The 25,721-nt window shown below is 38.2% G+C and overlaps 1 protein-coding gene across 4 annotated transcripts in view; it reads right to left on the bottom strand.

The window, feature by feature from the left end:
* Positions 1-25,721, bottom strand: part of MED23 (mediator complex subunit 23) — a 225,331-nt gene that overhangs the window by 31,809 nt on the left and 167,801 nt on the right. For all 4 annotated transcript variants that reach the window (XR_008402041.1, XM_053710679.1, XM_053710681.1 and 1 more), the window contains 2 exons: positions 15,936-16,060; positions 2,349-2,554 (listed from right to left, as the gene is read on the bottom strand). Coding sequence is in view for 3 of the 4 variants with exons in the window: in XM_053710679.1 (XP_053566654.1) it covers positions 2,349-2,554; positions 15,936-16,060 (331 nt within the window). In the remaining variant the exon portion in view is untranslated. The remainder of the gene's footprint in view (positions 1-2,348; positions 2,555-15,935; positions 16,061-25,721) is intronic.

Here is a 25,721-nt window from a genome sequence, read left to right as displayed (position 1 = left end):
ATAAACATGGGTCAGCAATGACCAATGGTAAACTAAAGTGCTATACTAAAGATAAAAAATGTGTGATGTACAGTGATCAAAAAAGCAGACTGTCAGACATCCTGACGTCTCACATCATATATCACTGCACTATTGAAAGACTGTCCATATAGGTACAGCTATGACCAGATCGCAGTGAGTAGACTAACACGCCAATTTAAAAAGACTGAAAACAATACAATACAATCATAATAAGCATATACAAATAGAGAAAAAAATATATATATATAAAAATAAAAACAATTGCTATAAAATATACATCTTATTGAAACATGTGTAATCAACTAATGGATTTTAGAATGGAAAGAAATTTCCAATAATTGGTCAAGAAACCAAACATCTAGATAATGATAGAAAAAGACTAATACTAATTGGATGACAGATCCAAGACATTGACCATCACGTTATTGCTGACCTGTGTTTATCAGTGATGCGGTTATTTAACCTGCTGGCACATATGGCTAATGTGTTATATATCATTTTTTAATCTTTAGTATAATATTTTAGTTCATCTTTTGTCACTGAATCTGCTAGCACATATGGCTAATTATAATATTCTATTGGTCTCTGATTGGTTTAATAATCTGTCAATCTTTTATGTACCAATGAGAATATCAGACATCGATCCGATGATGGACCAATCATAGACGTTTTTATTTTTTACAGAAATGCGCAGTGGTTACACGGTATTTAAGCTCATGTTTTATATGCTTGTAATATCACCTGAGGAAACAGTTTTTAACTAAGAAACGCGTTGTGATTCTAATTGTTTTTGATGTTTTATATTGATTACCTTGAGCTGTTTGATTCTCTGTGGTGGAATCGTTATCCTCTCTCTGACACCGGCCTATACTAGTTTGGTGTTGTATCAATCAGATACCCCAGTGTCAACCTTGTTCATTACCCTGACTATCGTCTGCAGTTACCGGTGCTGTGGATGCCGGAGTACGAGTCAGATGGATGGATGGTTCAGCCTGCTTTTTTTGCACAATCGAGAGCATTCATTCCTGTGAGTAGTTAGCATACTCTTGCTGTGTGTTTTAAATTGTGAAGACATACTTCACCATTGGAGCGCCCTCTTTTTCTTTTCAGATCACCTCCACCTTTTGCAGTGGGAGACGTTGTTTGTGAAGAGGAGCAGCCCCTTCTGGAATTGTTACACTTTTGGACTTTGTACACTTTTTTATTTTTATTATTATTATTTTTTTTCAATAGTATTTAGCACATTGTATACTTTTTATTAAGTTTTAGGTTTTTGGCTTTATATGATTAGTTTCACAGGAGAGGATTTATATTCTACTTTTTTGTGAGTTTTGTGTGACTATCACCTTTAGAGCACTTTTTAGTATCTTTTGATACTCTTAGTTTGGCGCATCCAGTTTATTTGGGGTCACCCTAAGTACACTTTTTTTATCCACTTAAAAATTAAATCCACTACCCCATAAGAACCCACGGAGGGAATTTTTTTAATGCACTTAATATTAAATCAACAGGCAAAAATAAACCAAGCAGAGACAACTGCCTGAAGGACTTTCCTACCAAAGGCTGCCTCAGAAGAAGCAAAAACATCAAAATGGTAGAAATTAGTAAAAGTATGCAAAGAAGACCAAGTAAGCTGCCTTGCAAATTTGGACAACTAAAACCTCCTTCTTGAAAGTCCAAGAAGTGGCAACTGATCTTGTAGAATGAGAAGTGTGTCTGTAATCCTTAGTAGCATCAATATAGAATGGGACATAAACTAATAACTACTAGTAAGTAGATAGCCAAACCAGTATTGAAACATATAAGCAGAGGTTATGGAATAGGAGTATACTATAGATCCATATGAGGAGGCAAAAGACAAGTCCATGCGGTCACTATTGAAGGTTTGTAACAAAATATACCATAAATTGAAAAAGAGTCACAAACCATATCCCATATACAGCTCTCTGACAAACAGTGTATCTCCGATGGGAAAACGGGCCTCAACATAGACTGAAAGCTCCTCTCTCTCTGAAGAATCAAATGCACATCTTCATTCTTTGATCTGGGTTTTTATAGAACTCTTGGGGTTTGAGAATCTTTGCATCCTCCTAGTGGTAGGGAAGAGTAACTCCCAGGAGTAATGGATCATGGACTCTCACCATTAGTATGAAAGAAATAAGAATCTGTAATATATTATGACTTAGAAGTATATGTGACCAGTATATACATTTCTCATTTTGTAAAGATCATGATAGTCTTATAAAATATAAGAACCATATAAGTACATTTAATACAAAATACAAAGTTTAATTTCCCTATAAAAAAGGGTTAAAAAATATATTCACCTGTAACCAATCTGGTTGATCTGATCAGTCTCCAGAAGCATCTTCCATAGGAGACAAAGGAACAGGGGAGGTGATCCCTGCATGGAGAAGTGTGTGATTATATCATTCTCATTGGTCATGGACTTCCACTTCCTATACTCCTCTTCAACATTTTTTTTTAGGTTGAAACGACTTTCTTGAGGTACATTGTTCTGTTTGAAGAATGCCTATGAAGTTAAGAAAATATAAAGATGTAATTAAAGAGGCTTTCAATTTCATTAAGACATTCTTATCAAATAAGTCATAATAAATCTATACTTAAAGGGATAGGAAAGTCAAAATTAAACTTGCATGATTCCGATAGAGCATGTCATTTTAAATTCACTTCTAGTTTCAAATGTGCTTTGTTCTCTCGGTATCCCATGTTGAAAAAGAATATGCACATATTCTACACTGCTGCTAATTGGTGCCTGCACAAATCTGTCTTTTTTGATTGGCTGACTAGATGTGTTCATCTTGCTGCGATTGGTGCAATGCTGTTCCTTCAGCAAAGGATAACATGAGAACGAAGCAAATGTGATAATGGAAGTAAATTGAAAAGTTGTTTAAAATTGTATGTTCTATCCAAATCATGAACCTTTAAGGCAAATAACACAGATACTCTTTAAAAACAAGGGCAATACGTAAAGGAACATAATAAAAGACCCTTATTTGCATACATTACATCAGTGTCTCTCAGTGCCAGTTCTCAGAGACCCCTGACAGGTTCATTAGATCTGAACTAGAGCACAGATGAAATAATCACCTGATGGATGAAAGCAGGTTTAAAACTGATCAGCATGTGCTCTAGAAACGACAAAAGAAAGCCATTACAGTGTAGAAGCGTATGTTTCTCATTAAAAAGAATTCCCATCTTGCTTACTTGCTCTTAGCACTGCTCATTGTCTGGGCTGCATTTAGAAGCCTGCCTTATCAGATCTACTTTTCTCCTTTAAAAGCAATGCTTATAAGGTAGACTTCCTTGTGCAGCTCCGACAATGATTATTATTATCAGTTATTTGTAGAGCACCAACAGATTCTGCAGTGCTGAGAGCAGGCAAGCAAGGAGATATCCCTATATCTGATAAGGAAGGCTTGTCTGGGCACCAAAGAGAAGTTACAGAAATATGAGCAGCCACAAGTGTCTCTAGCATACTCATTGCAGCGCACTTGCTTTCAGCTCACAGTTCAGCTGCAAAACACCAGTTCAAATTTAAAGATTGCTGTGCTGTGGTAGCCACTTTCCCAACTTGTGATGTAGCTGAAGGATGGCAGTAAAGTGTGAAGCAGGTACAGCATAGGTGCTAACGTCGCTGCTGATTGGAAACCATATAAAATAAAGTAGTAAATATAATAAAAACCGGTGAATGTATATAAAGCATGTCAAATGCTACCTATATAAATCCTATTATTGTACTTTACTAGTTCTATGTCCTAAAATGCCATATTGCTAGAACATTTGTTTGAGTCGCAGATTATCTTATACATAAATGTCAGTAGGGATAAGTAACACACTAGTAAGGTGACAAAATCCACCTTTTGTAGGCCCGGTAACATTAAATTCAGATTTTATTACAAGGACAAAGACTCCTATTTTGCAATAACTTTCCATTTACTGAACAGACAGCAATTAAAAGCATTGAAAAATTTGAATAAATAATACAGAAAAATTCAACCAATGATATCACAGTAACAGGTTATGTAACCAGATAACAGCCAATAATATCACATCAAAAGGTATAAGAGGTAACAGTCCAAACAGCTAATCCTCTTTTCACTTTGCTGAACAGACATTAAGTATTATTTGAATTTCATTATTAAATAAATATTGCGCTTTCTTTATTGTTTTTATTATTGCCTTTATTATTATTTATTTTATGCATATTTTTCTTTTTATCATGTTGTTTTTTCAACTTTTTTTTCACCCCTATAGCGTTTTTTCCACAAAATATTACTTATCTGTTTTGATAATTCTTGTGACAGTTTGTTATATATATTTGGTATTTGTTTGTAATCACTTCAATAATCGCTTTCGTTCGTTTCCTTTACTCCCTGCTGCTCCGGTGCCTCTTACCTTCTATGTCAGGCTTTTTTCTTCACTGTCGGCTACTTTCTCCGCCGCCTGTTAGTGACGCATCACTTTTTTCTTTTCCCGCCCTCAGACCCGCCTCAGCCTGTCAGCCACGATCTTTCCTCACTGGTTCTCATTAGATTTTGGGTTTGGCAACTTTTGTTGCAAATCGTTTTTTATTTTTTCAAGTGTATCTTATTTTACTTGTCAAATATTTCTTAGCCTGCCAATTTTTCTAACATTAGTTTAGCAGTGTGGTTAACTTGTCAGCCTTTAGTTCACAAGGTCCTAGGTTTGATTCCCCATATTTTCAAGAAGATATTTAATTTTAATTTAAAGTTTAAATTGTATATATTTTAAAAAATTGATTATAATCTAAATTCATATATTATTTTGAATATGTCTAATGAAAACATATCTGAAGTTTCTAATAAATCTTTACAAGACATTATGTCTTCTATGACTTGTCTTCAGCAACAAATGCAGTCTGTCATGGCTGCAGTTAATTCCTCTGGCACTATCCCCAAAAAAGTGACAAGTAAAAGAAAACATTTAAATTCTAATACTAATGATAATTCTTCTGTCATTTCTACTGACAAATTAAATAAAGTCTGTCCAATTCAGACAATGAGTCCGCGCTTATAAAATTTTTTGAAAATTATTCCTCTGAGGATTCTGATACTTCTTTTATAACCAGAAAACAAAAACCTACGCGCAAAATTGATGTTGACTCTGATTCAACAACTGAGTCTAACGACTCCTATACTTCTGATAAAATTTATGATGATAAAATTTATGATGATAAAGATTCAACTTATGAGGATGTTTCGGACTCATCGTCCTCTGATGACGACTCCCCTAAATATAAGAGATCTAAAAAGTCTAATAAGTCCAAAAAACCCAGATTATTAGATAATGCTGGGGAATCTTATTTAGATCCGGATGATATAGAACATCCCAGGTCATCTAATTGGAGAGCATCAAAAAGAGTTTCCAAATTTATTGCTTTCTATATAAGAAGACCCCTTTCTAAAAAATCTAAAAGTATTTTAAGGGCGGAATGTCCTAGACCAGAGTTACCCAGTTTAGCCCATGCCACTCCAGAAATTGACCTCAATTTATTGAAGTTTATTGGCTCAAAAAATTTTAATATCAGGAAAGGACCTGACAGGTTTTTAAAGGCCTGTCAGGATAAATTGCTGGATACTCTGGGTCCAGTGACTAAATTATTGGAATTATCTGAGGATGCAATTTCAAAAAATTCTCAAGTTGATCCTGTTGTGATTAAACAATGGGTTCAGCGATTGGTGTATTTAATTGGTGATTCCAACTCTGCCTTATCCTGTCAAAGAAGGAGAATTTTACTTAGGAAGATTGATCCCAAATTGTCAGACTTTGCCCCCAAAGAGATGGGTAGAAAAGCTAAAGGTTTTTTTATTTGGAGATGCAGGACTAAAAGAACTGTCCAATTATGTTTCATCCCTAAATTCACTTAATAAAATTAAAACTCAAACAAAGAAAATATTCAATCAAAACAATAGAGTTTTTGACAGGGCTGGGAAAGGAAGGGGCCGCTTTCCTGGCCGTTCAGCATTCTCCTCAAGGCCCTTCTACCAAAACAACCAAGTACCATCAACATCTTTCAGCAACTTCTTTCCTACAAGAGGCAGACAATGGCCAACAAGATCATTTAGAGGAAGACCTTCCTCAAGTAAGTTTGAACACTTATCATTTCATACCTTTTTCCCCTTAAAAAGTAGGAGGCAGACTTGACCTATTTATTCACAATTGGAAGATTATAACACAAGACCCATGGGTACTCCAATCAGTATCAGGTCTCCATCTAAATTTCATATCAATTCCTTATCAGGCTGTTCCTCCAAATCCAATTTTCTTCTCCCTTTCAGACTATCTTCTACTAGACCAAGAGATATCAGACTTAGACAAAAAACAAGCTATAGAACTAGCCCCATCAGAAAAAGATTCTTTCATCAGCAATATGTTTCTGGTCAAAAAGAAAGAAGGATCTTTTCGCCCTGTTATAAATCTAAGAAATCAAAATTTTCATCTAGAGTACAATCATTTCAAAATGGAGGGAATTCATCTCTTCAGAGACTGTCTCCTTTCCAAGGATTGGTTAGTTCGTTTAGATTTGAAAGATGCTTATCTTTCTATCCCCATTCATCATTCTTTCAGGAATTTTTTGAGATTTCTGTGGAAAAACAACCTTTGGCAATTTACATGCCTTCCTTTTGGGCTTTCTTCTGCACCTTGGGCATTTACAAAAATTCTTCGTCCTGTAGTTGCTTGGCTTCGAATGAGAGGTGTTCGCCTTATAATTTATTTGGATGATATCCTTATCATGCATCAGGAACGTCATTGTTTGATTTCTCATCTCAAACTAACTATAAATCTCCTTCAGAACTTAGGATTTGTTATCAATTTCGTCAAATCAGAGATCCATCCTTCTCAGTCTCTAAAATTTCTGGGATTTCTTATAGATTCACAATCTGCAACTTTGAGTCTTCCTTCAGACAAAATCAACAAAATAAAGAGAGAGATATCTTACCTTCTCAAGAGACCCCTCTTTCCAATTCGGACCTTAGCCCGTATTATTGGTCTTCTTTCCTCATCTATTCAAGCAATTTTCCCGGCTCCCCTTCATTACAGGGCTCTTCAAAGATTGAAGATTTTTTATCTCCAACAAGGTTTCTCTTATTTTCACAAGATCTCCTTGTCCGAAGAAGCAAGATCTGAGTTATTATGGTGGTTAGCCAATTTAGAGGCTTGGAATGGGAGAGCAATTTTTGGTTGTTCTCCCGAAATAATTTTGGAGTCAGATGCCAGCAATTCGGGATGGGGAGCCAGATTGGGTTCGTCCATCACTGGTGGAAAATGGACTTCAGAAGAAAAGAATCTTCATATAAACTGTTTAGAACTTTTAGCAGGTTCTTTTGCTGTGAGGAGTTTCATTCATTCAGATCGTCCTATTTCTGTCTTACTCAAGATGGACAATATTTCTGCTGTCAGGTACCTCAACCGTTTAGGAGGTACTACATCAAAAATATTGTCAGATCTAACTTCAGATTTTATCCATTCTTGTTTGGATCGCAACATTTTTATTCAAGCAGAATATATTCCAGGCCAAAACAACATCATGGCAGATTGGGGTTCTCTTCATCTTCAGGACTCCAGCGATTGGAAACTGAATTCCAACATTTTTCAAATTCTGTTTTATCGCAGAGGTCCTTTCTCAATAGATCTCTTTGCTTCTCGATTGAATCATCAACTGACTCCATATTACAGTTGGAGACCAGATCCTTTTGCTCTAGCGACGGATGCTTTTCTTCAGACTTGGCCAGAAAAGGGAGCTTAAGCATTTCCTCCCTTTTCAATGATTCCTCGGACAATATCTTATGTCAGGAGAAATCTTATTTCAATTCTCCTCATAACTCCTTGGTGGTCAGCCCAATCCTGGTTTCCGGCTCTTCTAGAGATGTCATATCTTCCTCCTCTCCTTCTTCCTCTACAACAAGATCTTTTATTAGATCTGACAGGACAACCTCACAACCTAGTTGTTCAAGAATCCCTTCAACTGATTGCTTGGATGATTTCAGGGGTTCCTGGTCATTCGAAGGACTTTCGGAAGAAGCTAAATCCCTACTCAGAGATTCTTGGGCACCAGGCACTAAGAAACTATACAGATATGCATGGATCAGATGGTCTGATTGGTGCAGTAGCAGAAATTTGGATCCCTTTTCAGCTCCTGTAAATGAAGTCATTAATTATTTAACTTCTCTTTTCTTTCATGTAATTAACAAGAGTCCATGAGCTAGTGACGTATGGGATATACATTCCTACCAGGAGGGGCAAAGTTTCCCAAACCTTAAAATGCCTATAAATACACCCCTCACCACACCCACAAATCAGTTTTACAAACTTTGCCTCCAAGGGAGGTGGTGAAGTAAGTTTGTGCTAGATTCTACGTTGATATGCGCTCCGCAGCAAGTTGGAGCCCGGTTTTCCTCTCAGCGTGCAGTGAATGTCAGAGGGATGTGAAGAGAGTATTGCCTATTGAATGCAGTGATCTCCTTCTACGGGGTCTATTTCATAAGGTTCTCTGTTATCGGTCGTAGAGATTCATCTCTTACCTCCCTTTTCAGATCGACGATATACTCTTATATTTACCATTTCCTCTACTGATTCTCGTTTCAGTACTGGTTTGGCTTTCTACAAACATGTAGATGAGTGTCCTGGGGTAAGTAAGTCTTATTTTCTGTGACACTCTAAGCTATGGTTGGGCACTTTATTTATAAAGTTCTAAATATATGTATTCAAACATTTATTTGCCTTGACTCAGAATGTTCAACTTTCCTTATTTCCAGACAGTCAGTTTCATATTTGGGATTATGCTTTAAATTATCATATTTTTTCTTACCTCAAAAATTTGACTTTTTTCCCTGTGGGCTGTTAGGCTCGCGGGGGCTGAAAATGCTTCATTTTATTGCGTCATTCTTGGCGCGGACTTTTTTGGCGCAAAAATTCTTTTCCGTTTCCGGCGTCATACGTGTCGCCGGAAGTTGCGTCATTTTTGACGTTATTTTGCGCCAAAAATGTCGGCGTTCCGGATGTGGCGTCATTTTTGGCGCCAAAAGCATTTAGGCGCCAAATAATGTGGGCGTCTTATTTGGCGCCAAAAAATATGGGCGTCGCTTTTGTCTCCACATTATTTCAGTCTCATTTTTCATTTGCTTCTGGTTGCTAGAAGCTTGATGTTTGGCATTTTTTTCCCATTCCTGAAACTGTCTTATAAGGAATTTGATCTATTTTGCTTTATATGTTGTTTTTTCTCTTACATATTGCAAGATGTCTCACGTTGCATCTGAGCCAGAAGATACTACAGGAAAACCACTGCCTGCTGGATCTACCAAAGCTAAGTGTATCTGCTGTAAACTTTTGGTAGCTATTCCTCCAGCTGTTGTTTGTAATAATTGTCATGACAAACTTGTTAAAGCAGATAATATTTCCTTTAGTGATGTACCATTGCCTGTTGCAGTTCCCTCAACATCTAAGGTGCAGAAGGTTCCTGATAACATAAGAGATTTTGTTTCTGAATCCATAAAGAAGGCTTTGTCTGTTATTTCTCCTTCTAGTAAACGTAAAAAGTCTTTTAAATCTTCTCTCTCTACAGATGAATTTTTAAATGAACACCATCATTCTGATTCTTTGGACTCTTCTGGTTCAGAGGATTCTATCTCAGAGATTGATGCTGATAAATCTTCATATTTATTTAAGATGGAATTTATTCGCTCTTTACTTAAAGAAGTACTAATTGCTTTAGAAATAGAGGATTCTAGTCCTCTTGATACTAATTCTATACGTTTGGATAAGGTTTTTAAAGCTCCTGCGGTTATTCCAGAAGTCTTTCCTGTTCCTAATGCTATTTCTGCAGTAATTGCTAAGGAATGGGATAAATTGGGTAATTCATTTACTCCTTCTAAACGTTTTAAGCAATTATATCCTGTTCCGCCTGACAGGTTAGAATTTTGGGACAAAATCCCTAAAGTTGATGGGGCTATTTCTACCCTTGCTAAACGTACTACCATTCCTACGTCAGATGGTACCTCGTTTAAGGATCCTTTAGATAGAAAAATTGAATCTTTTCTAAGAAAAGCTTATCTATGTTCAGGTAATCTTCTTAGACCTGCTATATCATTGGCTGATGTTGCTGCAGCTTCAACTTTTTGGTTGGAAACTCTAGCGCAACAAGTAACAAATCGTGATTCTCATGATATTATTATTCTTCTCCAGCATGCTAATAATTTCATCTGTGATGCCATTTTTGATATTATTAGAGTTGATGTTAGATTTATGTCTCTGGCTATCTTAGCCAGAAGAGCTTTATGGCTTAAGACCTGGAATGCTGATATGGCTTCTAAATCAACTCTACTTTCCATTTCTTTCCAGGGAAACAAATTATTTGGTTCTCAGTTGGATTCTATTATTTCAACTGTTACTGGTGGGAAAGGAACTTTTTTACCACAGGATAAAAAGTCTAAAGGTAAAAACAGGGCTAACAATCGTTTTCGTTCCTTTCGTTTCAACAAAGAACAAAAGCCTGATCCTTCGTCCTCAGGAGCAGTTTCAGTTTGGAAACCATCTCCAGTCTGGAATAAATCCAAGCCTGCTAGAAAGGCAAAACCTGCTTCTAAGTTCACATGAAGGTACGGCCCTCATTCCAGTTCAGCTGGTAGGGGGCAGGTTACGTTTTTTCAAAGAAATTTGGATCAATTCTGTTCACAATCTTTGGATTCAGAACATTGTTTCAGAAGGGTACAGAATTGGTTTCAAGATGAGACCTCCTGCAAAGAGATTTTTTCTTTCCCATGTCCCAGTAAATCCAGTGAAAGCTCAAGCATTTCTGAATTGTGTTTCAGATCTAGAGTTGGCTGGAGTAATTATGCCAGTTCCAGTTCCGGAACAGGGGATGGGGTTTTATTCAAATCTCTTCATTGTACCAAAGAAGGAGAATTCCTTCAGACCAGTTCTGGATCTCAAATTATTGAATCGTTATGTAAGAATACCAACGTTCAAGATGGTAACTGTAAGGACTATATTGCCTTTTGTTCAGCAAGGGAATTATATGTCCACAATAGATTTACAGGATGCATATCTGCATATTCCGGTTCATCCAGATCATTATCAGTTCCTGAGATTCTCTTTTCTAGACAAGCATTACCAATTTGTGGCTCTACCGTTTGGCCTTGCTACAGCTCCAAGAATTTTCACAAAGATTCTCGGTGCCCTTCTGTCTGTAATCAGAGAACAGGGTATTGTGGTATTTCCTTATTTGGACGATATCTTGGTACTTGCTCAGTCTTTACATTTAGCAGAGTCTCATACGAATCGACTTGTGTTGTTTCTTCAAGATCATGGTTGGAGGATCAATTTACCAAAAAGTTCTTTGATTCCTCAAACAAGGGTAACCTTTCTGGGTTTCCAGATAGATTCAGTGTCCATGACTCTGTCTTTAACAGACAAGAGACGTCTAAAATTGATTACAGCCTGTCGAAACCTTCAGTCTCAATCATTCCCTTCGGTAGCCTTATGCATGGAAATTCTAGGTCTTATGACTGCTGCATCGGACGCGATCCCCTTTGCTCGTTTTCACATGCGACCTCTTCAGCTCTGTATGCTGAATCAATGGTGCAGGGATTACACGAAGATAAATCAATTAATATCTTTAAAACCGATTGTTCGGCACTCTCTAACGTGGTGGACAGATCACCTTCGTTTAATTCAGGGGGCTTCTTTTGTTCTTCCGACCTGGACTGTAATTTCAACAGATGCAAGTCTCACAGGTTGGGGAGCTGTGTGGGGATCTCTGACGGCACAAGGAGTTTGGGAATCTCAGGAGGTGAGATTACCGATCAATATCTTGGAACTCCGTGCAGTTTTCAGAGCTCTTCAGTTTTGGCCTCTTCTGAAGAGAGAATCGTTCATTTGTTTTCAGACAGACAATGTCACAACTGTGGCATACATCAATCATCAAGGAGGGACTCACAGTCCTCTGGCTATGAAAGAAGTATCTCGAATTTTGGTTTGGGCGGAATCCAGCTCCTGTCTAATCTCTGCGGTTCATATCCCAGGTGTAGACAATTGGGAAGCGGATTATCTCAATCGCCAAACGTTGCATCCGGGCGAATGGTCTCTTCACCCAGAGGTATTTCTTCAGATTGTTCAAATATGGGGGCTCCCAGAGATAGATCTGATGGCCTCTCATCTAAACAAGAAACTTCCCAGGTATCTGTCCAGATCCCGGGATCCTCAGGCGGAGGCAGTGGATGCATTATCACTTCCTTGGAAGTATCATCCTGCCTATATCTTTCCGCCTCTAGTTCTTCTTCCAAGAGTAATCTCCAAGATTCTGAGGGAATGCTCGTTTGTTCTGCTAATAGCTCCGGCATGGCCTCACAGGTTTTGGTATGCGGATCTTGTCCGGATGGCATCTTGCCAACCATGGACTCTTCCGTTAAGACCAGACCTTCTGTCACAAGGTCCTTTTTTCCATCCGGATCTGAAATCCTTAAATTTAAAGGTATGGAGATTGAACGCTTGATTCTTGGTCATAGAGGTTTCTCTGACTCCGTGATTAATACTATGTTACAGGCTCGTAAATCTGTATCTCGAGAGATATATTATAGAGTCTGGAAGACTTATATTTCTTGGTGTCTTTCTCATCATTTTTCTTGGCATTCTTTTAGAATACCGAGAATTTTACAGTTTCTTCAGGATGGTTTAGATAAGGGTTTGTCCGCGAGTTTTTTGAAAGGACAAATCTCCGCTCTTTCTGTTCTTTTTCACAGAAAGATTGCTATTCTTCCTGATATTCATTGTTTTGTACAAGCTTTGGTTCGTATAAAACCTGTCATTAAGTCAATTTCTCCTCCTTGGAGTTTGAATTTGGTTCTGGGAGCTCTTCAAGCTCCTCCGTTTGAACCTATGCATTCATTGGACATTAAATTACTTTCTTGGAAAGTTTTGTTCCTTTTGGCCATCTCTTCTGCTAGAAGAGTTTCTGAATTATCTGCTCTTTCGTGTGAGTCTCCTTTTCTGATTTTTCATCAGGATAAGGCGGTGTTGCGAACTTCGTTTGAATTTTTACCTAAAGTTGTGAATTCCAACAACATTAGTAGAGAAATTGTGGTTCCTTCATTATGTCCTAATCCTAAGAATTCTAAGGAGAAATCATTGCATTCTTTGGATGTTGTTAGAGCTTTGAAATATTATGTTGAAGCTACGAAATCTTTCCGTAAGACTTCTAGTCTATTTGTTATCTTTTCCGGTTCTAGGAAAGGCCAGAAAGCTTCTGCCATTTCTTTGGCATCTTGGTTGAAATCTTTAATTCATCTTGCCTATGTTGAGTCGGGTAAAATTCCGCCTCAGAGAATTACAGCTCATTCTACTAGGTCAGTATCTACTTCCTGGGCGTTTAGGAATGAAGCTTCGGTTGACCAGATCTGCAAAGCAGCAACTTGGTCCTCTTTGCATACTTTTACTAAATTCTACCATTTTGATGTATTTTCTTCTTCTGAAGCAGTTTTTGGTAGAAAAGTTCTTCAGGCAGCGGTTTCAGTTTGAATCTTCTGCTTATGTTTTTCGTTAAACTTTATTTTGGGTGTGGATTATTTTCAGCAGGAATTGGCTGTCTTTATTTTATCCCTCCCTCTCTAGTGACTCTTGTGTGGAAAGATCCACATCTTGGGTAGTCATTATCCCATACGTCACTAGCTCATGGACTCTTGTTAATTACATAAAAGAAAACATAATTTATGTAACAACTTACCTGATAAATTCATTTCTTTCATATTAACAAGAGTCCATGAGGCCCACCCTTTTTTGTGGTGGTTATGATTTTTTTGTATAAAGCACAATTATTCCAATTCCTTATTTTATATGCTTCGCACTTTTTTTCTTATCACCCCACTTCTTGGCTATTCGTTAAACTGATTTGTGGGTGTGGTGAGGGGTGTATTTATAGGCATTTTAAGGTTTGGGAAACTTTGCCCCTCCTGGTAGGAATGTATATCCCATACGTCACTAGCTCATGGACTCTTGTTAATATGAAAGAAATGAATTTATCAGGTAAGTTGTTACATAAATTATGTTTTTAAAACAGGTCTTGTATATAGGTCTATTAATATTGCTCAATCTGCAATATCAGCTGGACATTGTACTGTATCTAATATTCCTATTGGACAATTGTCTTCAGTCAAAAAACTTCTTAAGGCTATAAGAGTCAAGAAGCCTCCGGTTCCTAAACATTCTTATTTTTGTGATGTGGATTTATTAATTAATCTATTTAATGAGTAGCCTTTTAATAAAGATCTTTCTCTCAAGCAATTAACTTGTAAATTAGCTTCTTTATTATGTTTACTCTCATGTAAAAGAGTATCTGATGTTAGAGCCATAGATTATAATTCTAAGATGTTTACTCCTCAAGGTGTAGTTTTTTCTTTGTCTCGAAGAACAAAATCTTTATCCTCTTCTATCTTTTATCCTTACTTTTTTGACTACCCTAAATTATGTGTGGTTTCTTGCCTAAAAGAGTATGAATCCAGAACCTTACCATTCAGGTTATCTTCTTCTTCTTCTCAACTACTTATTTCTTTTGTTTCTCCTCATTTATCAGTTTCTACTACCACCATAAGTAGGTGGGTTAAGTGGATCATGTCTTTAGCAGGAATAGAAGACAAATTTTCAGCTCATTCGGTTAGAGGAGCTTCTGCTTCTAAGGCTTTTATCAAATCTGCTTCACTACAAGAGATCCTTAATGCAGCAGATTGGTCCTCGGATTCGGTATTCCGTCAGTTCTATTTTAAACCAATTTCTTCAATTCAACATAGCCTTTTATCTTAATTGTTTTGCTTTAAACTTGCAAAATAGGAGTCTCTGTCCTTGTAATAAAATGACGATTATCCTAACATTTGTGACGGTATAATCTAGATTTTATTAAAGAGACAGAGACGAGTATTTTCCCTCCCTATTTTCACATATATATTTAATTATATTAATACATGTTTTTTCCCTCCCAATTACTTATGAGTGTATTTTATATTATGTTATTATTATTTACATTTTATCTTTTTCAACCCAGAATTCTGCAAATCCCGGATTCCAACAATAATCAAACTTGGGTGTCTGATTCAATTTCACAGAATTCTTCTACACTACGAAGAGATTCAAGATATCTTCAAAAAGTTTCTCATCAGCTGTGGAATCAACTTCTGTCAATCAAATTTTCTGTTTTCATCACTATTCTGTTTTGTGCATTTGCCTGTGTATCTGAGTTTTGTTTCTTTTTTGTTCCTATTTTCTTTTTGTTATTTGCAGCAAAGTTCAAAGAGGATTAGCTGTTTGGACTGTTACCTCTTATACCTTTTGATGTGATATTATTGGCTGTTATCTAGTTACATAACCTGTTACTGTGATATCATTGGTTGAATTTTTCTGTATTATTTATTCAAATTTTTCAATGCTTTTAATTGCTGTCTGTTCAGTAAATGGAAAGTTATTGAAAAATACTCGTCTCTGTCTCTTTAATAAAATCTAGATTAGACCATCACAAATGTTAGGATAATCGTCATTATCCCCTTGCACAGAGTTATAATTATCAACTGAGAATACATGCTAATTTTAAATAGTTCTAGTTCACTTTCTTATTTCATGCCTGCAAACTCATGTTGCAGGATTTATAAGAATGACATTACTGCCAGGTAGATTTGTAAGAAATCATATACATGGCACGGCTTGAGTTGTATAATAAAAAACAATATTCGTTTCTACAAATGAAAGTTGTTAGAGCATAATTAGTATCCGCCATGCAAACGTATTCTGTTCAGTAGGTGAACAACATCATTTCCATAATTCACACAATATTATTTCCTAATTGCTAACGTGTGTAAGTAAAAAAAGCACAGGTTTAAGCAATATGTTACCTGTAAGGGAGCTGGAAAGCAGCTGAGTGTATGCAAAGCCCAGTTATGGGGTGTAAAGCTAATGATGGTTTGAAGAATATCTTTACACCATGTACCCTGAATGGAATCTGATCCTGTAAAAAAATCTGGACAAATAAAAACATGGTTATCAATGACAAAAAACATAATTTATGTAAGAACTTACCTGATAAATTCATTTCTTTCATATTAGCAAGAGTCCATGAGCTAGTGACGTATGGGATATACATTCCTACCAGGAGGGGCAAAGTTTCCCAAACCTCAAAATGCCTATAAATACACCCCTCACCACACCCACAAATCAGTTTAACGTATAGCCAAGAAGTGGGGTGATAAGAAAAAAGTGCGAAAGCATAAAAAATAAGGAATTGGAATAATTGTGCTTTATACAAAAAAATCATAACCACCACAAAAAAGGGTGGGCCTCATGGACTGTTGCTAATATGAAAGAAATGAATTTATCAGGTAAGTTCTTACATAAATTATGTTTTCTTTCATATAATTAGCAAGAGTCCATGAGCTAGTGACGTATGGGATAATGACTACCCAAGATGTGGATCTTCCACGCAAGAGTCACTAGAGAGGGAGGGATAAAATAAAGACAGCCAATTCCGCTGAAAAAAATCCACACCCAAAATAAAGTTTAAATCTTATAATGAAAAAAACTGAAATTATAAGCAGAAGAATCAAACTGAAACAGCTGCCTGAAGTACTTTTCTACCAAAAACTGCTTCAGAAGAAGAAAACACATCAAAATGGTAGAATTTAGTAAAAGTATGCAAAGAAGACCAAGTGGCTGCTTTGCAAATCTGATCAACTGAAGCTTCATTCCTATACGCCCAGGAAGTAGAAACTGACCTAGTAGAATGAGCTGTAATCCTTTGAGGCGGAGTTTTACCCGACTCGACATAGGCATGATGAAACAAAGATTTTAACCAAGATGCTAAAGAAATGGCAGAAGCCTTCTGACCTTTCCTAGAACCGGAAAAGATAACAAATAGACTAGAAGTCTTTCGGAAATCCTTAATAGCTTCAACATAATATTTCAAAGCTCTAACTACATCCAAAGAATGCAACGACTTTTCCTTAGAATTCTTAGGATTAGGACACAATGAAGGAACCACAATTTCTCTACTAATGTTGTTAGAATTCACAACCTTAGGTAAAAATTTAAAAGAAGTTCGCAACACCGCCTTATCCTGATGAAAAATCAGAAAAGGAGACTCAAAAGAAAGAGCAGATAATTCAGAAACTCTTCAAGCAGAAGAGATGGCCAAAAGAAACAAAACTTTCCAAGAAAGTAATTTAATGACCAGCGAATGCATAGGTTCAAACGGAGGAGCTTGAAGAGCCCCCATAACCAAATTCAAACTCCAAGGAGAAGAAATTGACTTAATAACAGGTTTTATACAAGCCAAAGCTTGTACAAAACAATGAATATCAGGAAGACTAGCAATCTTTCTGTGAAAAAGAACAGAAAGAGCAGAGATTTGACCTTTCAAGGAACTTGCAGACAAACCTTATCCAAACCATCCTGAAGAAACTGTAAAATTCTAGGAATTCTAAAAGAATGCCAAGAAAAATGATGAGAAAAACACCAAGAAATGTAAATCTTCCAGACTCGATAATATATCTTCCTAGATACAGTTTACGAGCCTGTAACATAGTATTAATCACAGAGTCAGAGAAACCTCTATGACTGAGAATCAAACGTTCAATCTCCATACCTTCAAATTTAAGGATTTGAGAACCTGATGGAAAAAAGGACCTTGCGATAGAAGGTCTGGTCTTAACGGAAGAGTCCACGGTTGGCAAGTGGCCATCCGGACAACATCCGTATACCAAAACCTGTGAGGCCATGCTGGAGCCACCAGCAGAATAAACGAACGCTCCTTTAGAATCTTGGAAAAAGAACTAGAGGCGGAAAGATATAAGCAGGATGATACTTCCAAGGAAGTGACAATGCATCCACTGCTTCCGCCTGAGAATCCCTGGATCTGGACAGATACCTGGGAAGCTTCTTGTTTAGATGAGAAGCCATCAGATCTATTTCTGGAAGTCCCCATATTTAAACAATCTGAAGAAATACCTCTGGGTGAAGAAACCATTCGCCCGGATGTAGCGTTTGGCGACTGAGATAATCCGCTTCCCAATTGTATATACCTGGGATATGAACCGCAGAAATTAGACAGGAGCTGGATTCCGCCCATACAAGTATTTGAGAGACTTCTTTCATAGCCAGAGGACTGTGAGTTCCTCCTTGATGATTGACATATGCCACAGTTGTGACATTGTCCGTCTGGAAACAAATGAACGACTCTCTCTTTAGAAGAGGCCACGACTGAAGAGCTCTGAAAATTGCACGGAGTTTGATTAGTAATCTCGCATCCTGAGATTCCCAAACCCCTTGTGCTGTCAGAAACCCCCATACAGCTCCCCAACCTGTCAGACTTGCATCTGTTGAGATCACAGTCTAGGTTGGAAGAATCACAAGAAGCCCCCTGAACTAAACGATGGTGGTCTGTCCACCACGTCAGAGAGTGTCGAACAATCGGTTTTAAAGATATTAATTGAGATATCTTTGTATAATCCCTGCACCACTGGTTCAGCATACAGAGCTGAAGAGGTCGCATGTGAAAACGAGCAAAGGGGATCGCGTCCAATGCAGCAGTCATAAGACCTAGAATTTCCATGCATAAGGCTACCGAAGGGAAAGATTGAGACTGAAGGTTTCGACAAGCTGAAACCAATTTCAGACACCTCTTGTCCGTTAGAGACAGAATCAAGGACACTGAATCTATCAGGAAACCTAAAAAGGTTACCCTTGACTGAGGAATCAAACAAACTTTTTGGTAAATTGATCCTCCAACCATGTTCTTGAAGAAACAACACTTATAAAAGACTGGAAAGGTTCTTTCTAGTGAAAATGAGCAAAGGGAATTGAATCCAATGCTGTGGCCATAAGACCTAAAACTTCTATGCATATATAGCAACTGAAGGAAATAATAGAGACTAAAGGTACCGATAGACGGAACCCAATAAAATTATCCCTTGTCTGATAGAGACAAGGACAGTGACACAAACTATCTGGAAACCTAAAAAAAGGTGACCCTTGTGAGAGGAATCAAGAGCTTTTGAAAAAAAGATCCTCTAACTATGTCCTGAAGAGCAAGTGAATCATATGAGATTCCGCATCCTCAGAAAATAATCTGAATGAAAACAGAAAAATGAAAATATGCATTTATTGTATCTAATGAAAACAAATAATGCTATCAATGACCATAAAAAGGCAAAATAGTTTGAATAAAACTCCAAAACCCGGTTCCTCAAAAGGAACTGTAAGAAATACCCCAAAAGATTCCAGGTCTGAGCAGCGCTTGAACCCCATGGGTACCCAGCCATGCTTCAACAGTACCCAAAATATATAGGACAGAAACACAGTTAAAGAAAGTGTTAGCCTTACTGAAATAAAATTAAAGAAATTTGGACAAAATAAATTTCAAAGAAGCCTTAACCTGCCCCTTACCAGCCAAGCTGGAATACGGCACGTACATCGCAATATTAGGGAGCTGATTTCGAACTCCAATTATAGGCATGTTACTTGGGAAAGAACTCAGGAATTCGTTCCTTAATAAGAACAACCAAACCAGTATAAGCTTAAAGTTTTAGTCTTAGAACTCAATCTTGAAGCCCAGAGTAACAGTTAAGAATTGAATCCAATTATAAAACAAATAATTGATTATCTTAGAACAAAAGAAATATGGATTTTTTTTTTATTTTTTTTTTTTAAAAATCACAAAATTCTTTTAGCTAAAAAAGCTAAAGACATAGATTAACCCTCATTTGCGAAAATATTCAATAAAATGAAGACACAAATGAAATTATTAGCATGATAGACCAGTTTAAAGGACTAGCCAATACAGTGGACTTGCATAATCAATAAATGCAAAACAACAAGACAAATGCAACAGCACCTAGTCTAGTAAATGTTGTCCCTTTAATAATGCTAAAATAAATCATAATCTGATACTTGATCTTAAAGTAAACAGAGAAAATTAAGCAATTGCAATATCCAAATAAATCACAGGACCAAGAAAAGTACCTGAAACTAAATAATTTTCCATAAATAAGATACAACTATCTAAAGGAAAATAAATACTATTTTGCTATAGAAACAATAGCATAATTAGTAGAATTAGAGATAGCCCCAATAAATTGGAGAACCCTCCAAATTGAGTTTAACTGCTGGCAAAGAATATAGTTTAAAACCTTTGAAGAAGGAATAAAAGAAAATTCTCAGCCTATTCCATTCCCTAGAATGGGGAATTGGAAAGAAAACCTCTGAAAACACAGAAGAAATAAATAGGCAGAAATAATGTCAGCTAGTCTTAAAGAACTAGTTACCTTAATATCCAAAAATAATCAACACCTTTTCAACAAAGAACAAATGTACTTTAATAATAGAAAAATAATAAAAAAGTAGATTTGTTAGTGTCAATATCTGATGAAGAAAATTTCTGAAAGAGAAAAAACCATCATCAGAGAAGGATAAATCAGTATGTTGTTGGTCATTTGAAACTTCAATAATTAAAAAAGAAGTGAAAAAGACCTAAAAATTTTATTAGAAGGCACGAAGTCAGACAAAGCCTTAAAAATAGAATCAGAAAAATATTTCTTATAAATCTTCTAAATATTTCTTGTAAGAAAGGAAATATATAAAGCATAAATACTAATGGATTCCGCATGTAAAAGTATAACATAATAACTTATTACAAACCATAGCTAAAGATAAACATTTATAACATTAAAAATAAATGAACTTAGCTTTGGTAGAACTGAAACTCAGTTAAGCGTTTTTCCAGAAGTGGCTTCTGATTCAGAGTCAATCTGAGAAATCTTGCAATATGTAATAGAAAAAACAGAATTTATGTTTACCTGATAAATTACTTTCTCCAACGGTGTGTCCGGTCCACGGCGTCATCCTTACTTGTGGGATATTCTCTTCCCCAACAGGAAATGGCAAAGAGCCCAGCAAAGCTGGTCACATGATCCCTCCTAGGCTCCGCCTACCCCAGTCATTCGACCGACGTTAAGGAGGAATATTTGCATAGGAGAAACCATATGTTACCGTGGTGACTGTAGTTAAAGAAAATAAATTATCAGACCTGATTAAAAAAACCAGGGCGGGCCGTGGACCGGACACACCGTTGGAGAAAGTAATTTATCAGGTAAACATAAATTCTGTTTTCTCCAACATAGGTGTGTCCGGTCCACGGCGTCATCCTTACTTGTGGGAACCAATACCAAAGCTTTAGGACACGGATGAAGGGAGGGAGCAAATCAGGTCACCTAAATGGAAGGCACCACGGCTTGCAAAACCTTTCTCCCAAAAATAGCCTCAGAAGAAGCAAAAGTATCAAATTTGTAAAATTTAGAAAAAGTGTGCAGTGAAGACCAAGTCGCTGCCTTACATATCTGATCAACAGAAGCCTCGTTCTTGAAGGCCCATGTGGAAGCCACAGCCCTAGTGGAGTGAGCTGTGATTCTTTCAGGAGGCTGCCGTCCGGCAGTCTCATAAGCCAATCGGATAATGCTTTTAATCCAGAAGGAGAGAGAGGTAGAAGTTGCTTTTTGACCTCTCCGTTTACCAGAATAAACAACAAACAAAGACAAAGTTTGTCTGAAATCCTTAGTAGCTGCTAAGTAAAATTTGAGAGCACGAACTACATCCAAGTTGTGCAACAAACGTTCCTTCTTTGAAACTGGATTAGGACACAAAGAAGGCACAACTATCTCCTGGTTAATGTTTTTGTTAGAAACAACTTTTGGAAGAAAACCAGGTTTAGTACGCAAAACCACCTTATCTGCATGGAACACCAGATAAGGAGAAGAACACTGCAGAGCAGATAATTCTGAAACTCTTCTAGCAGAAGAAATTGCAACCAAAAACAAAACTTTCCAAGATAATAACTTAATATCAACGGAATGTAAGGGTTCAAACGGAACCCCCTGAAGAACTGAAAGAACTAGGTTGAGACTCCAAGGAGGAGTCAAAATTTTGTAAACAGGCTTGATTCTAACCAGAGCCTGAACAAAGGCTAGAACATCTGGCACATCTGCCAGCTTTTTGTGAAGTAACACAGACAAGGCAGAAATCTGTCCCATCAAGGAACTTGCAGATAATCCCTTTTCCAATCCTTCTCGAAGGAAGGATAGACTCTTAGGAATCTTAACCTTGTCCCAAGGGAATCCTGCAGATTCACACCAACAGATATACCAAATTATGTGGTAATTTTTCTGGTTACAGGCTTTCAGGCCTGAACAAGAGTATTAATAACAGAATCTGAGAACCCTCGCTTTGATAAGATCAAGCGTTCAATCTCCAAGCAGTCAGCTGGAGTGGGTCGAACGGACCTAGAACAAGAAGGTCTCTCAAAGGTAGCTTCCATGGTGGAGCCGATGACATATTCACCAGATCTGCATACCAAGTCCTGCGTGGCCACGCAGGAGCTATCAAAATCACCGACGCCCTCTCCTGATTGATCCTGGCTACCAGCCTGGGGATGAGAGGAAACGGCGGGAACACATAAGCTAGTTTGAAGGTCCAAGGTGCTACTAGTGCATCCACTAGAGCCGCCTTGGGATCCCTGGATCTGTACCCGTAGTAAGGAACTCTGAAGTTCTGACGAGAGGCCATCAGATCCATGTCTGGAATGCCCCACGGTTGAGTGACTTGGGCAAAGATTTCCGGATGGAGTTCCCACTCCCCCGGATGCAATGTCTGACGACTCAGAAAATCCGCTTCCCAATTTTCCACTCCTGGGATGTGGATAGCAGACAGGTGGCAGGAGTGAGACTCCGCCCATAGAATGATTTTGGTCACTTCTTCCATCGCTAGGGAACTCCTTGTTCCCCCCTGATGGTTGATGTATGAACTTGGCCCTCGCTAGCTGAGGCCAAGCTTTGAGAGCATTGAATATCGCTCTCAGTTCCAGAATATTTATCGGTAGAAGAGATTCTACCCGAGACCAAAGACCCTGAGCTTTCAGGGATCCCCAGACCGCGCCCCAGCCCATCAGACTGGCGTCGGTCGTGACAATGACCCACTCTGGTCTGCGGAAGGTCATCCCTTGTGACAGGTTGTCCAGGGACAGCCACCAACGGAACGAGTCTCTGGTCCTCTGATTTACTTGTATCTTCGGAGACAAGTCTGAATAGTCCCCATTCCACTGACTGAGCATGAACAGTTGTAATGGTCTTAGATGAATGCGCACAAAAGGAACTATGTCCATTGCCGCTACCAACAAACCTATCACTTCCATGCACTGCGCTATGGAAGGAAGAGGAACGGAATGAAGTATCCGACAAGAGTCTAGAAGTTTTGTTTTTCTGGCTTCTGTCAGAAAAATCCTCATTTCTAAGGAGTCTATTATAGTTCCCAAGAAGGGAACCCTCGTTGACGGAGATAGAGAACTCTTTTCCACGTTCACTTTCCATCCGTGAGATCTGAGAAAGGCCAGGACAATGTCCGTGTGAGCCTTTACTTGAGGAAGGGACGACGCTCGAATCAGAATGTCGTCCAAGTAAGGTACTACAGCAATGCCCCTTGGTCTTAGCACCGCCAGAAGGGACCCTAGTACCTATGAGAAAATCCTAGGAGCAGTGGCTAATCCGAAAGAAAATGCCACGAACTGGAAATGCTTGTCCAGGAATGCAAACCTTAGGAACCGATGATGTTCCTTGTGGATAGGAATATGTAGATACGCATCCTTGAAATCCACCTTGGTCATGAATTGACCTTCCTGGATGGAAGGAAGAAGTGTTCGAATGGTTTCCATCTTGAACGATGGAACCTTGAGAAACTTGTTCAAGATCTTGAGATCTAAGATTGGTCTGAACGTTCCCTCTTTTTTGGGAACTATGAACAGATTGGAGTAGAACCCCATCCCTTGTTCTCCTAATGGAACAGGATGAATCACTCCCATTTTTAGCAGGTCTTCTACCCAATGTAAGAATGCCTGTCTTCTTATGTGGTCTGAAGACAACTGAGACCTGTGGAACCTCTCCCCTTGGAGGAAGCCCCTTGAACTCCAGAGAATAACCTTGGGAGACTATTTCTAGCGCCCAAGGATCCAGAACATCTCTTTCCCAAGCCTGAGCGAAGAGAGAGAGTCTGCCCCCCACCAAATCCGGTCCCGGATCGGGGGCCCGCATTTCATGCTGTCTTGGTAGCAGTGGCAGGTTTCCTGGCCTGCTTTCCTTTGCTCCAGCCTTGCATAGGTCTCCAGGCTGGATTGGCTTGAGAAGTATTACCTTCCTGCTTAGAGGACGTAGCCCTTGGGGCTGATCCGTTTCTGCGAAAGGGACGAAACTTAGGTTTATTTTTGGTCTTGAAAAGACCTATCCTGAGGAAGGGCGTGGCCCTTGCCCCCAGTGATATCAGAGATAATCTCTTTCAAGTCAGGGCCAAAGAGTGTTTTCCCCTTGAAAGGAATGTCAAGCAATTTGTTCTTGGAAGACGCATCCGCTGCCCAAGATTTTAACCAAAGCGCTCTGCGCCACAATAGCAAACCCAGAATTTTTTCGCCGCTAACCTAGCCAATTGCAAGGTGGCGTCTAGGGTGAAAGAATTAGCCAATTTAAGAGCACGAATTCTGTCCATAATCTCCTCATAAGAAGAAGAATTACTAATAATCGCCTTTCCTAGCTCATCAAACTAGAAACACGCGGCTGCAGTGACAGGGACAATGCATGCAATTGGTTGTAGAAGGGAACCTTGCTGAACAAACATCTTTAGCAGACCTTCTAATTTTTTATCCATAGGATCTTGGAAAGCACAACTATCTTCTATGGGTATAGTGGCGCGCTTGTGTAGAGTAGAAACCGCCCCCTCGACCTTGGGGACTGTCTGCCATCAGTCCTTTCTGGGGTCGACTATAGGAAAACAATTTTATAAATATGGGGGGAGGTACTAAAGGTATACCGGGCCTGTCCCATTCTTTACTAACAATGTACGCCACCCGCTTGGATATAGGAAAAGCTTCGGGGGGCCCCGGGGCCTCTAAGAACTTTTCCATTTTACATAGTGGTTCTGGAATGACCAGATAATCACAATCATCCAAATTGGATAACACCTCCTTAAGCAGAGCGCGGAGATGTTCCAACTTAAATTTAAAAGTAATCACATCAGGTTCAGCTTGTTGAGAAATGTTTCCTGAATCTGAAATTTCTCCCTCAGACAAAACCTCCCTGGCCCCCTCAGACTGGTGTAGGGGCCCTTCAGAAACCATATCATCAGCGTTCTCATGCTCTACAGAATTTTCTAAAACAGAGCAGTCGCGCTTTCGCTGATAAGTGGGCATATTGGCTAAAATGTTTTTGATAGAATTATCCATTACAGCCGTTAAATGTTGCATAGTAAGGAGTATTGGCGCACTAGATGTACTAGGGGCCTCCTGTATGGGCAAGACTGGTGTAGACGAAGGAGGGGATGATGCAGTACCATGCTTACTCCCCTCACTTGAGGAATCATCTTGGGCATCATTTTTACTAAATTTTTTTTTTTTTTTTTTTTTTTATGACATAAAATACATATAGTTAAATGAGAAGGAACCTTGGTTTCCCCACAGTCAGAACACAATCTATCTGGTAGTTCAGACATGTTAAACAGGCATAAACTTGATAACAAAGCACAAAAAACGTTTTAAAATAAAACCGTTACTGTCACTTTAAATTTTAAACTAAACACACTTTATTATTGCAATTGCG

The sequence above is a fragment of the Bombina bombina genome, chromosome 4 (genome assembly GCF_027579735.1).
Source record: "Bombina bombina isolate aBomBom1 chromosome 4, aBomBom1.pri, whole genome shotgun sequence".
NCBI lineage: Eukaryota > Metazoa > Chordata > Amphibia > Anura > Bombinatoridae > Bombina > Bombina bombina.
The sequence above is the reverse complement of the archived record's forward strand: the minus strand, read 5'-3'. Positions and strand labels throughout refer to the sequence as shown.